Raw genomic sequence first — 20005 nt, forward strand, 5'->3', positions numbered from 1 at the left:
CTCTGGGATAGTCATGAAACACATCAGTAATTATCATCTTAAGTATAACATTCATTATTCTGACATGGGCCATTCTCCATAATTACTACCTTTACTTTTGGTACTTTAAGAATATGTGATAGTAATAATTTGTATTGTTGATAAAGTAAAACTTTGAATGCAGGACTTGTAACAGAGTATTAAATTGCTCCTTTTAAAAGATCAGAGTACTTACAGAACTGGTCAATTAGGACAACTTTCATAAAGCAACTCAACTATAAACTTATGAAGTTTAGTTGTTAATCATTGTTGTCCTGTTGTTGTCAGTCAATAAATCACCTCACACCTCTGTTTCTACAGTAAATACATCTGATCACAGGGAAGGTTACATGTTTTACACATGCTCATTCTCGCTCAGAAGAAACCGAGGTGAGCAGGCTAAGCAAGTAAATTGGTTACTAAGCCAAATGAGATAAACGCTTGCTTCAGGGACTTCTACACGGAATTGTATTCCAGTAGAGTAAATGCCTCTGAAGCTGATTTTTCAAACTTTTTTGCCAATCTAAAGGTTCCTCAATTAGACAGTGCATCACAAGATGATATGGATGCTCCAATTTCTAAAACTGATGTCTTGAATGCTATTCAGGCCTTCCCCTCTGGAAAAGCAGCTGGCCCAGACGGCTTTGGCTGTGAATTTTACAAAGCATTCCATGAAAAAGTTGTCCCTTTCATGCTTAGGATGGTGAATGACTCCATGAGAAAGGAAGAGTCTGACCCTGCAAATTATTGGCCTATTTCTCTTTTAAATTGTGATCAGAAAGTAATAACTTAAGTTCTGGCTAAAAGATTGGGTAATCATATTTCAGCAATTGGTGAAATACTTCACGGTGTGAAGTTTTGTGATGTGGAATATACGTGGGTGATTTACTGATCTCGTTATTGGACCCAGTAGTCTCTGTTCCCGACCTCCTGACCTACACTAAATCATTAAGCAGACTGTCAGGATTACAATCAACTGGGAAAAATTGTGAGTTTATGCCTCTGAAGAATAATTTGTGTCCTGTATTCTTGAAATCTTTGCCATTAAAATTACTCGCTACCCACATTAAATAAACCCCCTCACACTTCTAAAGCCCAGTTATAGAAGAATGCAAATAAATAAATACACTGATTGATTAATATGTGTTTTGTCTGTGGGTGTGAACATGGTGACTTTGTCTCAATCCATTTTCTTCCCTGTAAATCCATGTGATCATTGATTGATGACCCAGGTCTATTTCAAAGTCATGAAACGTTCGTTACGTACTGTAACCCCAGATTCTATGAGTATAGGCGCAGCCCTCTAAGAGCTGTCGCTATTGGGTTTATCCCCGCGCGCATGCGCAGTCGTGAAGATTTTCTTTCGCGCCACTGTGCCCTGCACAGTTGCCCCTCCCTGGTCCGCATACAGGGTATGTAATACCTGCGTGACCAGAGATCTGCTCCCTAATAAACCAGCTTTTTCTTCAGCTGACGTTGGTGGGGCAGTGGGGCCTGGATCTTAGAGGGCTGCGCCTATACTCATAGAATCTGGGGTTACAGTACGTAACCAACGTTCTATTTCGTATAGGCTTCGCCCTTTAAGAGCTGTCGCTATTGGGTTTAGGGCGAAGCTGATGTGGCCAATGGCCCACTGTGCCACCACAGTCCACAAGCACTTAAAACACACACCAGTTCACAACCCATTAGTGCAGAGCACAATAAAAATACGAGGACATAAAACCATACTGTATTTCCCCTCTGTTCTCGCCCTGAGTGAATGGTCAAAGTGAAAAACATCACACTCATGCACCTGGCACACCTGCTGCTGTGGAGAGTGGGGACGATAATTACGCACTGTAAAAAGTCCCACACGTGAGCAGAGCAGGTGATGAGAGGGCGGAACGGCTCACTAATCCATGATGACGTGAGTGGAGGAGGGTACACATGGCGCGCGCAGTTGCGCACAAAGAACGCATACAAGCGCATCTAACACACAGCGAACTCATGTTGGGAGAGCAGGCAGGGACGACCGTTACGCATTGTGGCAGTCCAGAGGCTCGTACAAATAAGTTCAAAGAGAGATTGAACATATATGCCAGCTTGTAGCACATATAATGTCTCTCTACCAGATGACTGTGTGTGCGTAACGCGCTCAGAGCTGACAGTGTGTCACTGAACATTGAGCACGTTCAAAACTGAGTGAGTCAGGGAGGACTCAGACATGTCACGTAAATAGAACCGAATAAAAGGACACGGGGAAGCCCATGATGCTGCCGCACAAATATCTGCCACTGCCATCCCTCTGAGGAGAGCTGTGGAGGAGGACAAAGCCCTTGTAGAGTGCGCTCGAATACCCGGCGGGGGGTCCACTCCCGCTGCAGCATATGCCTGTGTGATAGCGTCACACAGCCAGTGGGCTAAGAGCTTTTTCGTGAGGGCTTTTCCTTGTGAATGCTCTGTAATGTACAAACAGCTGCTGTGTCTGTCTGAGGCTCGCTGTGCGCGTCACGTAATGAGACAGAGCGCGCACCGGGCAGAGTCGGTGTGATGTTTCTTCTCTCTCACTCCTGTGGGGAGGAGGGAAGAAACCTTCCAGTGAAATTACTCTCGATCTAAAAGAGCTGGTTATGATTTTAGGCATGAATGAGGGATTTCGGTCTCAGAGTAGCTGAGCTCCCGTCATCTCTGATAACGAGACAAGACGGGGAGACTGAGCGCACATAAATCACTCACTCTCTTAGCCGAAGTCAGGGCTAAGAGAAGCGCTGTCTTCAATGACAGTAGTCTGAGAGAGATTTGTGGCAGAGGCTCGAAGGGAGGTTCTCCCAAAGCGCGTAGCACCAGAGGTAAATCCCACTGTGGTGCCAAAGGGCGCGTGACAGGTCTCTGACGTCTGACTCCCTTCAAAAAGTGCTTAACCAGCGGGTGCGCAAAAACGGATCTCTCTCCATAGCCTTCATGACAGGATGAAATGGCGGCAGCATACATTTTAACTGTAGATAGAGCCAAATTTCTATCTACTAGCAACTGGAGAAAAGTTAACACCTGTGGCAGAGGGCACGATGTGGGATCAAAACCCCTCTCCACACACCAGCGTTGAAAAGCGGACCATTTCGCTGCATAACAGGTCGTAGTAGAAGGGGCCCTTGCCCCCTGGATAGTGCGTACCACTGCAGGGGGTAAACCTAGTCTCTCCAGGCGTTCCCGTTCAGGGGCCAGGCCCTTAACCGCTGACCTATCACCGGGAACTGCAGGATTGCGCCGTCCAGCTGCGAGAGCGCGTCTCTGCGCCACGGGAGTCGCCATGGCTTCCCTGATAGCAGCTGTATCATGGTCGGAAACCATGATGCGCTCGTGCGTTCCGGGGCCACCAGAATGGCTGTTAAGCTCTCCTCCTGAATGCGCGCTAAGAGGCGAGGAATCAGGGAGACCGGGGGGAAAGCGTAAAGAAGAGCTTTGGGCCACGGTTGGTGAGAGAAGGCATCCACTCCCAGCGGAGGGTCGTCTCGTGCGCTCATGGAGAACCATAGCGCGCACTGTGCGTCTTCCCGTGAGGCAAACAGATCCACCTCTGCTCTCCCGAACCTGTTCCACAGCATCTGAGTGAGTGTGGGATTCAACTTCCACTCGTTTTGGGAGGGACCTCCGCGTGACATCAGATCCGCGGCTCGGTTCTGTTTGCCTGGGATGTAAACTGCTCTGACGGAGCGCAGGTTCGTGTGACACCACAGCAGGAGGCTTCTGGCTATTTCCAGCAGCTGAGCTGAGCGAACGCCGCCCTGGTGATTTATATACGCCGCTGCTGTCATGTTGTCTGTTCTCACCACTACATGTTTGTCTTTCAACAGTAGAGCAAAGTGTTTCAGCACTTTCAGCACCGTGGACAGCTCCAGGCAGTTTATGTGGAGGGATGGTGGCTCTGGCCATTTCCCTCCTACCACATGAGACAGACACATTCCTCCCCACCCGAAGAGAGATGCGTCCGTGAACACTGAGATGTGTGACGTAGCTCTCCCGAGGGGAACCCCTGCTGACGATGTGTGACGTAGCTCTCCCGAGGGGAACCCCTGCTGACAGAACGCGAGGGGTTTTCCAGTATGACAGGTCCGACTGCAGGGAGGGAGGAACAGTTATCATGCGTCTTTTGTGACGTATCGGATTGAGGCGAAGACGGCCGAACCACCTCTGAATTTTTCTCATGTGAAGAAGACCCAGAGGGACCACCACATGACTGGCTGACATCATGCCCAGCAGGCGCATCACAGACAGAGCCGTTACCACCTTGCGAGGTGCGATGCGTGACAGGAGAGAGCTGAGTGTTTTTAACCTGGCTGGAGACAGTTTCGCTCTCATGATGGAGGAATCCAGATGCACTCCCAGGTAAATTATCGACTGGGAGGGGAGAGCACTTCTGCCAGTTTATGGCAAAACCCAGCAAACACAGATGTTTGACGAGCTCCACTGTGTGGAGCGCTGCGCTCTCCCTGGATGACGCCGTCCAGGTAAAATAAAACCCTGATGCCTCTCCTGCGTAATGGCTCCAGGGCTGTTTCCACGCATTTGGAGAAAGTGCGAGGATCCAGAGAATAACCGAAAGGCAGCCGGTTGTACTGATACTGGACTCTGGGGACATTACTGACAGCCACCGTAACACCCTCACCGCCGTTGTGTGAAACGAGTGACCACTCGACACAGCCCATGGGAGGGCAGGGATGAAAGGGCTGAGAGGGGGGACGTGTGACAGTGTGTGGGTCGACATCCACTCACTCAGACTCTGAGTCTGTTTCATGCCATGGCGAAAAACCCCCACTAACTCGCACCGATGGGTGTGAGGTAGGGAGGCTGCAGAGAGGCGGAGAGTGTGTGTAGGCTATTGTGCACACTTGGGAAGAGGAATGACACTCGCTCATAAAAACGTGAGAGAGGGACAGGACTGCCTCAGCGACTGACGTATTGTCTGTGTGCGCAGCGGAGGCAGCATGTGTGTGGGGGACGTGTGTCTCGGTGAAAACAGACGCTGAATGCTCAGTGGAGACAAAAGCGGACTGTTCGAAAAGAAACTGCTCTTCAGTGACAGGTGAGTTGGTCTTAGAAGAGCCGTTGTGTCCGGCAGTTCCCGGAGAGAAACACACTTCCCCCGCGTCCCGTCAGTACCGCGGCTGCTTGCGAGGAGGTTCAGCCGGTGGGTTGGACCAGGTGCAGGCAGCGCGCCGGCCCCTGGCAGCATGACGGCGTGGTGGAGCCGTGGCTGGAGGAGGGTGCTGAGGCGGCGGAGGAGGTGGTGGTGGAGGAGCGGGAGCGGACCGAGACGCAGCCGCAGCACTGGCTGTGGGGCGCCTCTGTCTGGGACGTGCATCCCGGCGATCACGCCAGGAGCCTTGAGATCGCTGAGGGCGCGGCGCTGCTCTGCTCCACGAGGTGTGTCTCATCACTCTGTCCGCTTCCTCAGACGCATTCTGCAGGTGGGTGGTGGCGCTCTGGAGGAGCGGCCCAAACAGCCCATCGGAGCTGATGGGGCCGCCCAGCAGCTCCCCTCTGATCTGTGCCGGGAGCTGGGACATGTGGAGCCACATGTTTCGCTGCAGCATCGTCTGCCACGCCATGACCCGAGCCTGTGCCACCGTGCTGTGGAGAGAGTCAAAATGGCAGACATGGCCTTCCCGATCTCTGTCGCCATCTCGGGAGGGAGCGCGCCAGGCTGTGTAGCTACAGCGGAGACAGCAGAGGCGAGCAGAGCGATGTTATTCACCGCCGCCGACTGTGCAGCACACTGGTGCGCACGGTCGGTGAGACGGGCGGTAACCTGATCCCTGGGATCCGTCACCATCTGGTATCAGCGCTGTGAAGGCATCCTCTGTAGCTCTTCCACAGGCAAGCGAGCGCAGAAGGCACACGCGGCCTGGGCGGTGAGAGCTATCCCTGCGTGCTTGGGACCGAGACACGTCTCGCAGCGGGGATGAAGGTCAGCCGGCATGATGTAACCGACCTGGCAGCTGGGACACAGACGGACCGCTCCGGCGGGGCGCTGAATCGGGGTGGCCAAAAAGCCCCCTGCAGCCAAGAAAGCCCCCGCAAAGAAGGCAGCCAAGCCCAAAGTCAAGAAAGCAGCAGCCAAGAAGAAGTGAGCTGTCATCAGTCTCATCAACAAACTAGTCACTAAAAGGCTCTTTTAAGAGCCACCCACATCATCCTTAAAGAGCACTCTGTCATTAACTAAAAGGGTTGTTTTGTTTGTTCTGTTTTTAAACTTAGCCTTTACAATAAATCATCATGGGAAAGTTTTATTTACATCAAAAGACGAAAACAAAAAAAAACAAAAAAGCTCTGCCCTGGGATGCTCTCTGGACTCTGTGCAGGTGGTTGGAGACAGAGATAACAGCTCGGCTGTCATCCTCCTGAGGACTAACACTCCCACCCCCTGCAGGAGGACATAAAAGCTCTGGAGAGCTCCTTCAGCGATAGACTGATTCACCCAAAGTGTGTGAAGGAACGCTATCGCAGGTCCTTCCTGCCTGCTGCTGTCAGACTACTAACCAACACTGCTGATAATCAGCTGCACCATGGACACGTTATAAACACCATTATAAACATTACTGTTCCCCTTGTTGTTGCTTTTTGCACATACAATCACTTTGCGCTAGATATGCTCTCTTTAATCCATTGCTTATTATTATAATATGATTATTAATATTATTAATTGGCATTTCTTATTCTTATTCATATTTTTTGTATTTTTTTTCATGCCTTGTTTTTAAGTTTTTAGTTTGACATTTTTGATCTGACTCTTTCTCCTTGGCCACTGTAACACTGGAATTTCTCAATTGTGGGATCAATAAAGGTCTATCTTATCTTATTGTTACCTACAGCAGATAAAATGATTAACATTAATGCACTGATAATTACAGGCTAATAGAATTTTATAAATAATTTTAAGAAGTGGTCCTTCTGCATCATGAGAGGGGTAACTTTACTTTTTGTACTGTAAGTAGTGACGCTAATAAATGAGAAAAAATATGAATGTAGGACTTCGGCAAAATATTTTCATACTGATGTTACGTTTACTTTAAGTCATCATACTTTTCAGACAGTCCACGCAATGAGGTGTGTGAAAGTCCGTTTGTGACAGTGAATGTTTCAGATATACCCGACGGCCAGTCCAGGCCTGCTCTCAGATAATCTGTTGTTTTTGAATAAGCATTAATAATGTTGCCACGATTGCGTCACATAGATGGTACTCGACACTTCTCCCTTCATCAATATGAGGGACTTAGAGGAAACCACGTCAAATTAGAACATACAGCGGTATTAAATCAACAGAAACGAGCTCTTGAGGTGATGTGAGTGGCTCTTAAAAGAGCCGTTGTGTTGCAGTGAGATGAGACGGTGATTTAACCTCCGAAGCCGTACAGAGTGCGGCCCTGCCTCTTCAGAGCATACACCACATCCATGGCGGTCACAGTCTTCCTCTTGGCGTGCTCGGTGTAGGTGACGGCATCACGAATGACATTCTCCAGGAACACCTTCAACACACCGCGGGTCTCCTCGTAGATCAGACCGGAGATACGCTTCACTCCACCACGGCGAGCCAGACGGCGGATAGCGGGTTTGGTGATTCCCTGGATGTTATCACGGAGCACTTTACGGTGACGTTTAGCGCCTCCTTTACCGAGTCCTTTTCCTCCCTTGCCGCGACCACTCATTTTGTCAGAGTCTAGTTTGAACCGAAGCAAAACTGAAGGTTGGACGTTGTGAACGTGGGTAAATAAATCCTTGCTGCGGACGTAGTTGAGCTCTGCTGGGCGGAGACATTTGTTCTAACAATAGAAACTAGGACGCTGATGAACCCTTCACCTTCACAGTAGAGGCGGGAAATTACTATTCCACTGTGAATGACTCATCTTTGAACCGCCTTTTGTTTTGTTTTGTCTCTTTTTTATGAGAATAATTATAATAAGAATATATATATATATATATATATATAAAAAACATATGAATAACAGTATTTCAAGACAATTGCGTGATATTAACACAAACAAAAGAGACAACAAGAAGATGCAAGGGCGTTTTTAGGAACCAAAAAGAATAACTGAGTGACTTGAGAAGAGCCTTGAATTTTTTGACAAAAGCTAAAAAGTCACTAAAATTCATTGACTTAAATGACGTGTTCTTGTAAGTAAAAAGTTGCATTAGAAAACAATGTCAATGAGATTCAAGAGTGCTTTTCTCTGGATTATCATAATAAATAATGTCGCTGAGGTTCAAGGGGAAATACTTTCTATATTATTTTTACAAAAGGAGCATGAGGCATTATGGTCTGTAAATTTAGCAATATGGTAACTGGCAGGGTAGTTTTTGTGTGAAATTCTGAGGTGTACGTCTTTAGCTTTAAGATGCATTACTCATAAGGTAACAGCCGAGGTCCTCTCCAGTTTATGTTCTTAATTTTAGACCTTCAGAAAAATGTGTCTTTTGGTGCAGTTTCATCCTTTCATGTCAGTAAAGGGCGTGTTATATTAATCTCATCATCTTAGATTGTTTTTTCATAAGTTGAGTGAACACATTTAGAAAAGCACGAGTCAAAAAAATGAATTATCTGAAAGGAACTGGAAAAACTGTGAATAGACATAAACTGTTCATTGTTCATGCCAAATTCATCAAAGAAATAATTTCTCTTTGGAACCATGTACGAAAGAATAAATATTTGTTTCTGATAAGTTTATCACAGTTGTTCCAGAGAGAAGTTTTATGAGACGCCCAACTTTTGTCTTATCCATCTGCCTGATGTAAGAATTGTGTCACAATAAAACACTGATGATGCTCCTTAGTTGCTAAACAGCATTTTTGTTTTGTATCAAACCTCCATTACAGTCATGGCAGGTACATTTAATCTGAGGCTTTATATCCTTAAAGTCAACTTTATTACTTTGTACATGATCTTTTTGGCTGCTGTATCAGTTTCATTCACTTATTAATCCTTCTAAATATATGCTAAATTTATTTCCAGAAATTGTGAGATTCTGGAAAATAAGGACTGAATTTACCATTAAATGATTCAACTAAACCTAAATATAATATATTCTAATGTTCACATGATGAAACACTACAATGGTTAAGTTTTGTTTAAATTTGTGGGATTTGTCTCAAGATAAGATGTATTATTAAGCTTTATTTTTGTTGTACAGGCAGGGACAACAAAACACAGTTCTGTCTTTGGTTTTGTTGATGGGCGAAACAATCTGTCAATAGGTTATAGAAAATAATAGTATTGGGTCTGTACACTAAATGCATGGAAATGGATATATGGAATATGTGCTGCTTACTGTAGTAGCCTACTTGTGATTCTCCAGTAAGAGAATGTGTGTAACTCAAGTCGACATTTAAAATCATAATTGGCCTGGTGGAAGGATATCATAAACATATCACCAATACTTATAAAAGGTTGATCTTCAGATAAAGTGGGTGGCTCTTAAAAGAGCCGTTGGTTTGTTATAAGAGGCAACAGGACTGTTTACTTGGAGCTGGTGTACTTGGTGACGGCCTTGGTGCCCTCAGACACGGCGTGCTTGGCCAACTCACCGGGCAGCAGCAGGCGGACGGCGGTCTGAATCTCTCTGGAAGTGATGGTGGAGCGCTTGTTGTAGTGAGCCAAACGGGAGGCCTCACCGGCGATGCGCTCAAAGATGTCGCTCACAAACGAGTTCATAATACCCATAGCCTTGGACGAGATGCCGGTGTCGGGGTGGACCTGCTTCAGCACCTTGTACACGTAGATGGCGTAGCTCTCCCTCCTAGTCTTTCTCCTCTTTTTACCGGTCTTACTCGCTCCTTTGGAAACGGCTTTCTTTGAGCCCTTCTTGGGCGCTTTCACGGTGGTTTCAGGCATCCTGCTCAGCTGGGATGATTCAGAATGTGGACAACTGTTTTAATGACGGTTTATTTGTATCGTCCTGATGCAAATATTACTGTGCTGTTGCTCGCACTGGATTGGGTTTCTTCTGAGTGGGACTGAGCATGCGCCAAACGAAAAAGCGACTCTCATCAGATGTATTTACCATAGAGATATATGATGCCGCATTCAACGGCGCTCCTCATTGGAGCGATACGTCAACGCGGCCGCCATCTTGCCCAGGTGGAGCCGCGCTGCCTAATGCATGTATTCTATTGAGGCAGAAGACTGTTTATGATTAAAATAATCATTACTCGCTGAATTCTCAACCGATTTTCATGCTGTTTGGTTTGTTACAATCGTCAGACATGTAGTTATGATACAGGATACTTGGTTAAATAAAAAATGCAGCTTTTCATACCAAAATATTTGATCTTGTGTAGATAAAGTAACAGTAATAGTTCTACAACACATTTAAACTAAACTTTCCCCATGAAATAAATATTCTTTTTTCTTACTAGATGTACAATGCCCACCATGATGTCATTTAATTATTAATGTTGGTTTGTACAAGTGAAAATAAATGATTTAGAGCTGCATGTTTACACAAAATTTGCTTTAATCTCATATGTAGAACACCACAGTGCTCATGGGGGCCTGGACACAGAACTGTTTACATTATTAGGTCATATTTACAAAAAATATATACAGTGTACAGTAGTATTATTATAAGGAGTCCTGGAGAAGGTTTTAGGGGACCCGGAGGAAGCTTTAGAGGTCATGAAGGAGGTTTTAGAGGACGTGAGAGAGTTTCAGGGTTCCTAAAAGATGTTTAGGGGTCCTAGAGGACGGTTTACAGGTCCTGGAGAAGGTTTTAGAGGTCCTGGAGGAAGTTTTCAAGGTCCTAGAGGAAGTTTTATGGGTCCTGGAGGAAGTTTTCGAGGTCCTGGAGAAAGTTGTAGAGGCCCTAGAGGAAGTTTTAGGGGTCCTAGAGGAAGTTTTAGTGGTCATACAGCAGCTTTTAGAGGTCCTAGAGCAGCGGTGTCAAACTCATTTTAGTTCAGGGGCCACATACAACCAAATTTGATCTCAAGTGGGCCGGACCAGTAAAATCATAACATAATAGCCTATGTATAATGTCAACTCCAAAATGTTCCCTTTGTTTTAGTCCAAAAAAGTAAAGGTACATTCTGAAAATGTTCACATTTAATGACCTATCTTTTCACAAAACATTATGAACCTGAAATTTCAATTAAGTGCAATTTCAACAATATTATGCCTCAGTTTATCATTTATTATGCATGTGCATTACAACTTACAGACCACAGTGTCTACAAAGGCACACAACATTTAGACTAGAATAAAGTATTTTAATTTATGATCAAAACAATTTTTAAAGATCTAGAAATTGTTTTAAATTTACATGTATTTCCACATAGTAATCCTGACCATTTGAACTGACACACCACACCATACAAACTAAAGTGGGAATTATTGAGGAACAAGGTTAAGTTATTACCTTGTAAATAAAAAAATAAAGATACATAAAAGTTGTGCAGTACATGAACAATAGGTTTTCACCAAACCAAACTCTTTTGTACTGAAGCTGACTGACATTATATTGCACAATGTTCAGTGTCTTAAATATTTCCACAGTAAGCATTCATTTTCACAGAACTATATTCTTAATTTTTACACTTTGCAAAGTCGTCCCGCGGGCCGGACTGGACCGTCTGGCTGGCCGGATTTGGCCTGCAGGCTGCATGTTTTCTCTAATAGCCCTGGAACAACACTACTTTACACAGCTTCTTTCTCAGGTTGCCACTCTGCAATTGTAGAGTGTGGATTTTTGCCACATGGTGTTGCCTCAACTTATGAAAGCTGCTCACGACTAAAGATATGAGGCTATAGTGATGGTTGTCGATACCATCCTGGGTTTCAACAATGTGGTCACCAAGATCAAACACATCTTCAAAACCTATGTCTGCTCTGACAACACGGTTGACCAGGGACACAGTGCACTGATGTGCTGCAGATGATATGTTTAAGGCACGTCGGATGCAGTGCTCTGCTGCACGGATCACCTTGACTGCACCTTTGCTTCAAATCATCAGGCCTCCTTTGTTTTTCAAAGTTAGCAGGTGGTAGCCCTCACAAAATGATGCTGGTACAGCTTCACAAACCAGACTGTTACGACATACATCACATGAAAGCTGCTTCATGACCTGTCTGACAACAAAACCTGCAATATAAACCAGAGCATTCTCGGTTAGGCACCCAAAGCCAGTTGGCAGGTAGGTGTGGTCCAACAACACACTAACACCACACTCAAATGGAGAGGATGCAGTGTCAGCCTCTGCAGCTGGCACTACAGATGACATGTCCACAGCTGACAGAGACACTGTGTCATCCTGTGCTCTGACGTTGCCTGTGTTTCCTGGAGAAATGCCGCAGTGCACCATGAGACGCATGAAGACACTCTGGAAGTGGACCACACTTGGATTGTTGTTCCATCCACCTGGAATTTATACAAGAGATAACATAGTCATGTGTTTTTTTTAACCAAACAAAACAAAACCCTCTGTCCTTATAGGACTGTGCTCTTAAACATCAGCTCTTACCTGAGGCCCTGATGGAGTTAAAGAGGAGCTCCAAATGATCCTGGCTGAAGCGGTATGTGCACACATACCGTTGGGACTGAAGCAGCTCTGGTATCATCAGGGTCAGTGTCTCGATGTTGATCAAGAAACCAGTCACAGACAGGTACCTTTTGAAATATAGAAGAACATCAGTATGCAAATACTTGCTGTATAAAACCATCAACTCTGTCCTATCATATCAAATAATTTCAAAGTAATTATAATTGAACTTGAACACATGCAAAACAGAACACTGAAGACTGCTGAGAACTTTTTTTGTAGTAAGTAGCAAAAAACAGTGCATGCAAATACTCAAAGATATAATGTAGTATAGTAATGATGTTGATCTATACATTTAACATATTACCAAAACTTACCTCTGATATGAAGTGCCCAACATTTTTCAAGTAATGAACTGGACAAAGGTACCAAAAAAACATCAAACTGGAACAGCAAGCAGACGTTTTTTGAACACGACGTCAAAGAAAATGAAATGAACGTAAAACTCAACACAACAGAAGTTTTAAAGAGTAAATCTTTTTGAAACAATTAATTATGTTTTTCTTTAGGTTTATATTCCTCTGTTTATTATTTGTTCATGTTTGAAGGCCCTGCAAAAGAACAATTTACTCTTTAACCTTAGTGAAAGTAAACACCTTTAACAAGCTGTAGGTATGCTTACTTGTTCTTGTTTGTCAGGTTTGTTTGTTTGTAATACTGATTTCGATTATAATTTATTTTACTTTAGCTGTTTACTTAGGCCAGTGAGATGATTGATGTTAGGAAACATGAAACATTCACCAACATGTAAAATCAACACTGCAAATATTTTCCCTGGCACCAACTGATGCTACTGTTTAGGAAAATCTTTACAATATATATAAACATTTCTGGCCTGATAGTGGCATCTACCTTATTTATGGATATAAGAAGAAAAAAATAATCATAATACTAAAAAACCTCTTTGAGCAATGAAGTGGAGTGCCATCATTCATCATTAACTTTGTCAAGTAAAACCGGGCTTTAGTCATGAACTCTAATGTCTCTTTCTAGTTGAGGAGACCTAGTGGAGCTTTAAAGCCTTTGGCACGTGGGTTCCTGCTGTTCATCACATCAAACAATCTGTCAGTCACCTGAAATACAAATACTAGGTTATTATAGGTCCTGGAGAAGGTTTTAGGGGTCCTAAAGGAAGTTTTAGGGGTCCTGAGGTGTCCTAATTTTAGGAGAGATGGAGCTCTTGTGTCCATGATTACTGTAAGATAGCACAATTAATTACATTACAGACAAAAAATTCCATAACTTTTCCAAAATATTTGATGATTTTACTTAATTCCATTACTTTTCCAGACCTGGAAAATTACTTTTAAAAATTCCATGACTTTTTCAGATATTAGTTGACCTTGGGAATCCTGATAATCTTATGTGAATTGACTAATTGTTGCAGCCCTATTTTCCTATACATAACATTTACACAATGCTGAATAGTACGAGTACTGAGGAACTTTTCAAGGATTACCTCAATGAATTTGACTGTTGGAGAACAGTCCTTGAACTGTGGATACCCAGCTTCTTTCACCATTTGAAGAGCTTTCCCCACTGACCGGCTCAATGTCTGCGCTGCCAGAGACACCTTCATTTTCTGACTGCTGAAGTTGATGCGTTTTCTTGTTATTTTGTTGGCAGCATGAAGACCCTCGTTTTCCTGTACATCATTTAACTCAGATATGTGGCTCCATCTCACAATACCAGCAGGACTGATGATGGAACTGTATGCTTGTAACATGTTCTTCGCCAGTTTCAACATATGACATGGGTCCATCATGATGAACACATTTTCCCCTGTAGATGGGTGGGGAAAATATGTTTTGAGGCTCCAGAGGGTTCAGCTTGAGCTGGCATCCAAGCATGGTGCACATGTTGATGTTGGCCAAATGTCTATCCATAGTTACACACACCACTTTAATCCCTCTTTCATGTAGTGCCTCCAAGGCATGCGGCAGCAAAACCTTTTGGGTGTCTGGTGTCAATGTTTTGATAAAGTACACAATGGGCATTTTCCAGTGGCCTTGCAGTCCAACAACCATAAAAACAAGGGCTTCACTTGCCACACTGGTCTCATCCATTCTGTCTCCAAGATTGACAAAGCCTGTCATTTTTTGGGTGAGAGTCATACTGAACCTGCCTCCTGATGGCCATGCCATCCACCATAAGGCACACTTCACCGAATCTTGCCGGATCTTCATTTTTTTGTTGTTGCAGCATATCTAAAAGTGAAGTGTTTAAGCCAGGCTTGGCGTCCACAGTCTGCAACCACCTGTTTCAGGTAAAACAATAGATAATGTGTAAACACCACAACACATGCTGACATATAACCTGTTATATTTACCTTTGACAAGGATGAAGGCAAGTTTATTTGTATAGCACATTTCAGACACAATGCAACACAAAGTGCTTTACATTAAAAACAAGATAAAATGAAAATAAAAAGACAAAATGTATAAGCAACACAAGGCAATGTAAACAAGCTTTAAAGCTCAAATTAAAAAGACCATAAGACAATATGTAAAAGCAACACAAACAAACACAATAGATAAAACAGTAGAATAAAAGTTACAGTGCAGTGTAAGATATTGATCAAGGCCTTAAAACTGATTTAATAAAAGTCAGTAGCAAATAGGAAAGTCTTCAGGCTTTATTTAAAAGAGCTGAGAGAGAGTTGGAGCAGATCTGCAGTTTTGTGGGAGTTTGTTCCAGAAATGTGGAGCATAAAAACTAAAAGCTGCTTCTCCATGTTTAGTTTTAACTCTGGGGACAGAAAGCAGACCTATTCCAGACCACCTGAGAGGTCTGGATGGTTCATAACGTAGCAGCAGATCAGAAATGTATTTTGGTCCTAAACCATTCAGTGCTTTATAAACCAACAGCAGTACTTTGAAATCAATTCTTTGACAGACAGGAAGCCAGCGTCAAGACCTCAGAAGTGGAGTGATATGATCCACTTTTCTGGTCTTAGAGAGGACTCTATTATCTACTTTTCTGGTCTTAGTGAGGACTCTATAGCCGTTTCTCAATATGCGTTCTTGTGCAGACTTGTGTTCTTGTGGACTTGTGACACATCATCAGTCACAGCCCAAGTACTGTTCCAATTCAAAGTTCACATCTAGCCAAGTTCAGTCGAAATTCCCAGATGTGTTCTCGCCACACCCATTTCACCCGGGATGCATCGGAGCAGACTTGTGTGGACTTCAGAAAGCCAGGTTTCCCAGCATGCATTTCGCAACAATCATTGGAAAATGACAAGTGAGGGAAAGGTGCACAATTGTAAGCCATAATTACCAATATGTTACTGTTGTTTTGTCACAGAACGTAGTGTTTTCATGCGTAGTTTAAACGTCAGACCCGTGGTCGATGTTTTAATACAGAGCCCAGTTGAATGTGACTGAGGTCCGCTAGATGACAGCGGTGTCAGTGCTCATGGATAATAAACGTGTGTATGAGCGCTCAGGCTGCCCCAGAGAGCAGCCTATCTCGGGTAGTCCCTTTGAAATTCGTGGCTGATATCTCTGTAGTGGTTAAATATGAAATGTAATCTGTTTGGGGAATGTCTAATGGGCAACATTCAGTCTCAGTATAAGATATATTCTTATATATATATTCTTATATACATGTTATTGTTCTTTGCATTCTTTTGCTTATTTAGGCCTATGTGTTTTTACCATTCAGTAATGATTTTAAGAATTTATTGTAATTTATTTATTGTATTTAAAGATTCATTGTCTTTATTGTAGTAGCTATTTATTCAACCTCATTTTAAATATTGATTATCTGATATGAATTGTATACCTGATGTCTGAAGTGTGGCTGAATAAAATGAATTGTATACCTGATGTCTGAAGTGTGGCTGAATAAAATATTCCTCTTCACATCTGACCTGTTTGATCCATTTATATTGGTGAGGACAGACTATATGAGAAACTGCTGTCAGTGTAATCCAGTACAGTTCAACAGCACCACAATCTACAACTCAACACTTCAATAAAATGTTAGACTGAATATTAAACTGCTGTTGTTTTTTCTAGGTGTACCAAGTAAACTGTCAAGTCTCTATAAAAATGTAGACAGAAAGCATAATGATGAGACAAATGCAGCGATGGACAGTAACTAAGTATATTTACTCAAGTAGCTACTGTACTTAAGTACAAATTTGATGTACTTTGGGTATTTCCATTTACTGAGAGGGAAATACTGTACATTCTACTCAAGCAACATTTATTTGATAGCTATAGTTACTTTTCAGATAGTTTGTTTTATATGTTGTACGTTTCATATTTACAAGTTGATGTGTGTTGTTATAGATTAGACTAGTACACCAGTGACAGGTGTTAAAATTAGTTCTACCATGACAAGATTTAAATGCTGCTTACATGTAGCCGACGTTGATCAATTAATACTCAATACATATTCATGTATATGATGATCACAACACTTGAAATTGGGTCACTCTGCATCATGAGTACTTTGAACTTTTAATTTTAAGTAGTCCTACATTTGGCTGACAATAACCATATACTTTTACTCAAGTCAGATTTGGTATGCAGCACTTTTACTTGTGACTGAGTTTTTGTTCTTTGTTGTGATATTCCTGGGTACTCTGTCCACAACTGGACAAACATATCGAACAGACATGCAAGCATCGCACGTCTCATCCTCATCCTCATTCTCCGCTGTCTTTCTGGGATCTGCCTCCTCAGCTGGGCAGCCTCCTCCTCAGCCTGCAGGTACAGCAGTCCTGCTGCAATAACTGCGCCAAGACACCTTCTCCGATCCGTTATTGATTTTTGATTTCCAACTCGCCAATGCTCACGATCACAATAACCACCAACTCTCCACAAACTTTCCCCCCGCACCTGACTTTTGATTATAATCAGAAGCCAGCTGCGGGGAAAAGGTTTTAAAAGACATTTTATGAAACTATTTTGGCTATTTATATGTTTTTGTGTGTCAGTTATATATGTTGAAACGTTAAAAACATATACATATTAATTTCTTACAATGCCTATGAAAAGACGCAGGGCTGGGCTGTGTTTATATTGTTTTATTCTAAATGCATGTATACACAACACAGTACAACAGCCAAGGCGAGCGGAGGTGGTGACATCATCAAGTTCGCTGCTGTTCCAAAAGCAGAAATGACTGTACTCCCGTCCTCCCGTTCTCCCTTTCTTGGGAAGTCCGGACTCTTGCGTGGACTTGCCATGTCCAAACTTGCCAAGTCCACAAGTCCGAACTGCCAAACTTGAGTATTGAGAAACGGCTTATGATCTACTTTTCTGGTATTAGAGAGGACTCTACGATCCACTTTTCTGGTCTTAGTGAGGACTGGAGGAGCAGCGTTCTGAGTCAGCTGCAGCTGTCTAATGTATTTTTTAGGGAGACCTGTAAAGACACTGTTACAGTAGTCCAGTCTACTGAAGATAAATGCATAGACAATTTTTTCCAAATCCTGCTGAGACATAAGTCCTTTAATCCTTGATATATTTTTCAGGTTATAGTAGGCTGACTTTGTAATTGTCTTAATGTGGCTGTTGAAGTTCAGGTCTGAGTCCATGATTACACCCAGATTCCTGGCTTGGTTTGTGTTTTTTAACATTACTGATTGTAGTACAGCACTGCCTTTTAATCCTTTCTTTGGCTCCAAAAACAATTACTTCAGTTTTATCTTTGTTTAATTGTAGAAAACTCTGACATATCCAATCATTGATTTGTTCAATGCACTTACTCAGCACTTGTAAGTCCTTCTTGAAGAGTTCAACTGGAAGATCTGAAATGGGAAAAAAAGCTATACATTAATGATGAAACCAGCACAAAACATCATACATTAAAACTGTGGGCTAACCAAGAATGTGTGTATTCTTTACAAATCACAGTATTTAATTTTTTTTAACAAATAGAATGTTGGATACTTGGAAGCTCAATTAGGTTGTTTTCTAAATAGTGTTTTTTTTTTTTTTTAGTCCAATAATCTAATTTGATCAACTGTAGTATTTCAGTAAATATTTGAGAACATTGGTGAGACTGCAATCAAAAAGTGTGTATTGAGACATAAATTTAAATTAATACAAAATTATTAATGTTACACATGCATCTGTTAAATGAAGGAGCTGGGCAATTCAACCAACCTGAGTACGAATCCAGCTTGTGCTACAGTTCCTCTGTAAGCAGGTTTTTCTCTTTTAAATCCTGGAGCAGGGATTTCACTGTTTTAGTGTGCCTTCTTTCTCGATTCCTGGCATTTCGCAATTTTCTCTGCAATTCATCCACCCTCTCCTGTGCCTCAGTTAACTTCTGTTTAACATCAGTCAGGTCAAGGGCATACTGATGATCCTGAAAAATATGAATGTAATTATATAATCATATATTTAAATAATTAATTTAAATGTATTGTCCTCATTTCATAAATGTCACTGTAACAGAAGCCCAGCTTCCCGCAAAGGTGTTTAACTACAAATTGTTTCACTCACTGAGGTTGACTGGTCATCTGGTGGCTGAACCTGAACATCAGGACTTTGTATAGCAGCTTGGGATGTCCTTGTTGACCTGAATGTACTGGGCACCTGGAGATAAAGTTAATTATTTACCAGTATGTCAAGAGGAACAATATCAAACAGTGTGTTTCTATTGTTAAGTTTAGTGGGCATTACATGTGTTAGATGCTTTGCAGAGATGCTCGGGAAAACTGAATACAGAGGGAGTCACTCCGTCCCTTAAACAGACAGTCTGCCCAGTCCTGTCAAAGTCCTCAGGTCTTAAGTGACAGCTACAGATGACTGAGGAGTCACTCGGGACAAAGTCCTTTCTCCTCACTGCTGCTACCCATGCCCGTCTTCTATCTGTGTTTTTTGGGAAACTACACACAAAATAAGTGTGTCAGAAAAACGCAGTTCCACATAATTTGTAGTTACAATTCAGTCCACAAGTTAACTACTAACTTTATACTGCGTTATGTCACGTTGCTGCCATGAAACAGATAGTGGACAATTTGGAATAACACATACGCCGACATAGCTGTTTGACAAAGCATCATAATTTTATAAGTAATATTATACAACAGTTAGTTCCGGCCCTGCAATCTGATTGGTCGAGAGACAGTAAAACCGTGACGATATTGGAGTACAACATCACGGTTATTTCACTGTGTATGTATCACTCCGCCTCACAGCTGATTGCAATCAACAATCAAATCAAAACTGATGGTTTGTGTCAGTTAGGTCAGCAGTTGCGTTGTAGGCTAATTAATTCATCCACTGTCAAAAAACCAAAAATATGGATTTATTTCCCAAAATAAGTTTTGAATTGAACTATGAATGGTCATCAGAGGAAGATGAGGGAGAGGAGAAGCTGAATCCATCTGAGCACACATCCAGGTTTGTCAGTGTTTCATCAGCGGAGCTCAATGACTTGGAGAAAAGCAACATAC

At 42.8% G+C, this 20005-nt stretch overlaps 4 protein-coding genes across 4 annotated transcripts in view; 2 read left to right on the plus strand and 2 right to left on the minus strand.

Moving 5' to 3' along the window:
* The window catches only part of LOC126408233 (histone H1-like), a 73383-nt gene extending 67070 nt beyond the window's left edge, over positions 1-6313 (plus strand). The window contains exon 2 of the mRNA XM_050073686.1: positions 6048-6313. Within this exon, the coding sequence (XP_049929643.1) occupies positions 6048-6125 (78 nt within the window). The 3' untranslated portion in view covers positions 6126-6313. The remainder of the gene's footprint in view (positions 1-6047) is intronic.
* Positions 1-20005, plus strand: part of LOC126408263 (histone H4) — an 82266-nt gene that overhangs the window by 44823 nt on the left and 17438 nt on the right. The window lies entirely within an intron of this gene.
* LOC126408261 (histone H4) lies at positions 6569-7822 on the minus strand. The gene has a single exon (XM_050073725.1). It carries the CDS (start codon positions 7698-7700, stop codon positions 7389-7391), a length of 312 nt encoding a protein of 103 aa, XP_049929682.1. The 5' UTR covers positions 7701-7822; the 3' UTR covers positions 6569-7388.
* The window catches only part of LOC126408251 (histone H2B 1/2-like), a 33811-nt gene continuing 23009 nt past the window's right edge, over positions 9204-20005 (minus strand). Inside the window, exon 3 of the mRNA XM_050073716.1 lies at positions 9204-9757. Coding sequence (XP_049929673.1) covers positions 9509-9757 — 249 coding nt within the window. The 3' untranslated portion in view covers positions 9204-9508. The remainder of the gene's footprint in view (positions 9758-20005) is intronic.

The sequence above is a fragment of the Epinephelus moara genome, chromosome 20 (assembly GCF_006386435.1).
Source record: "Epinephelus moara isolate mb chromosome 20, YSFRI_EMoa_1.0, whole genome shotgun sequence".
Lineage (NCBI taxonomy): Eukaryota > Metazoa > Chordata > Actinopteri > Perciformes > Serranidae > Epinephelus > Epinephelus moara.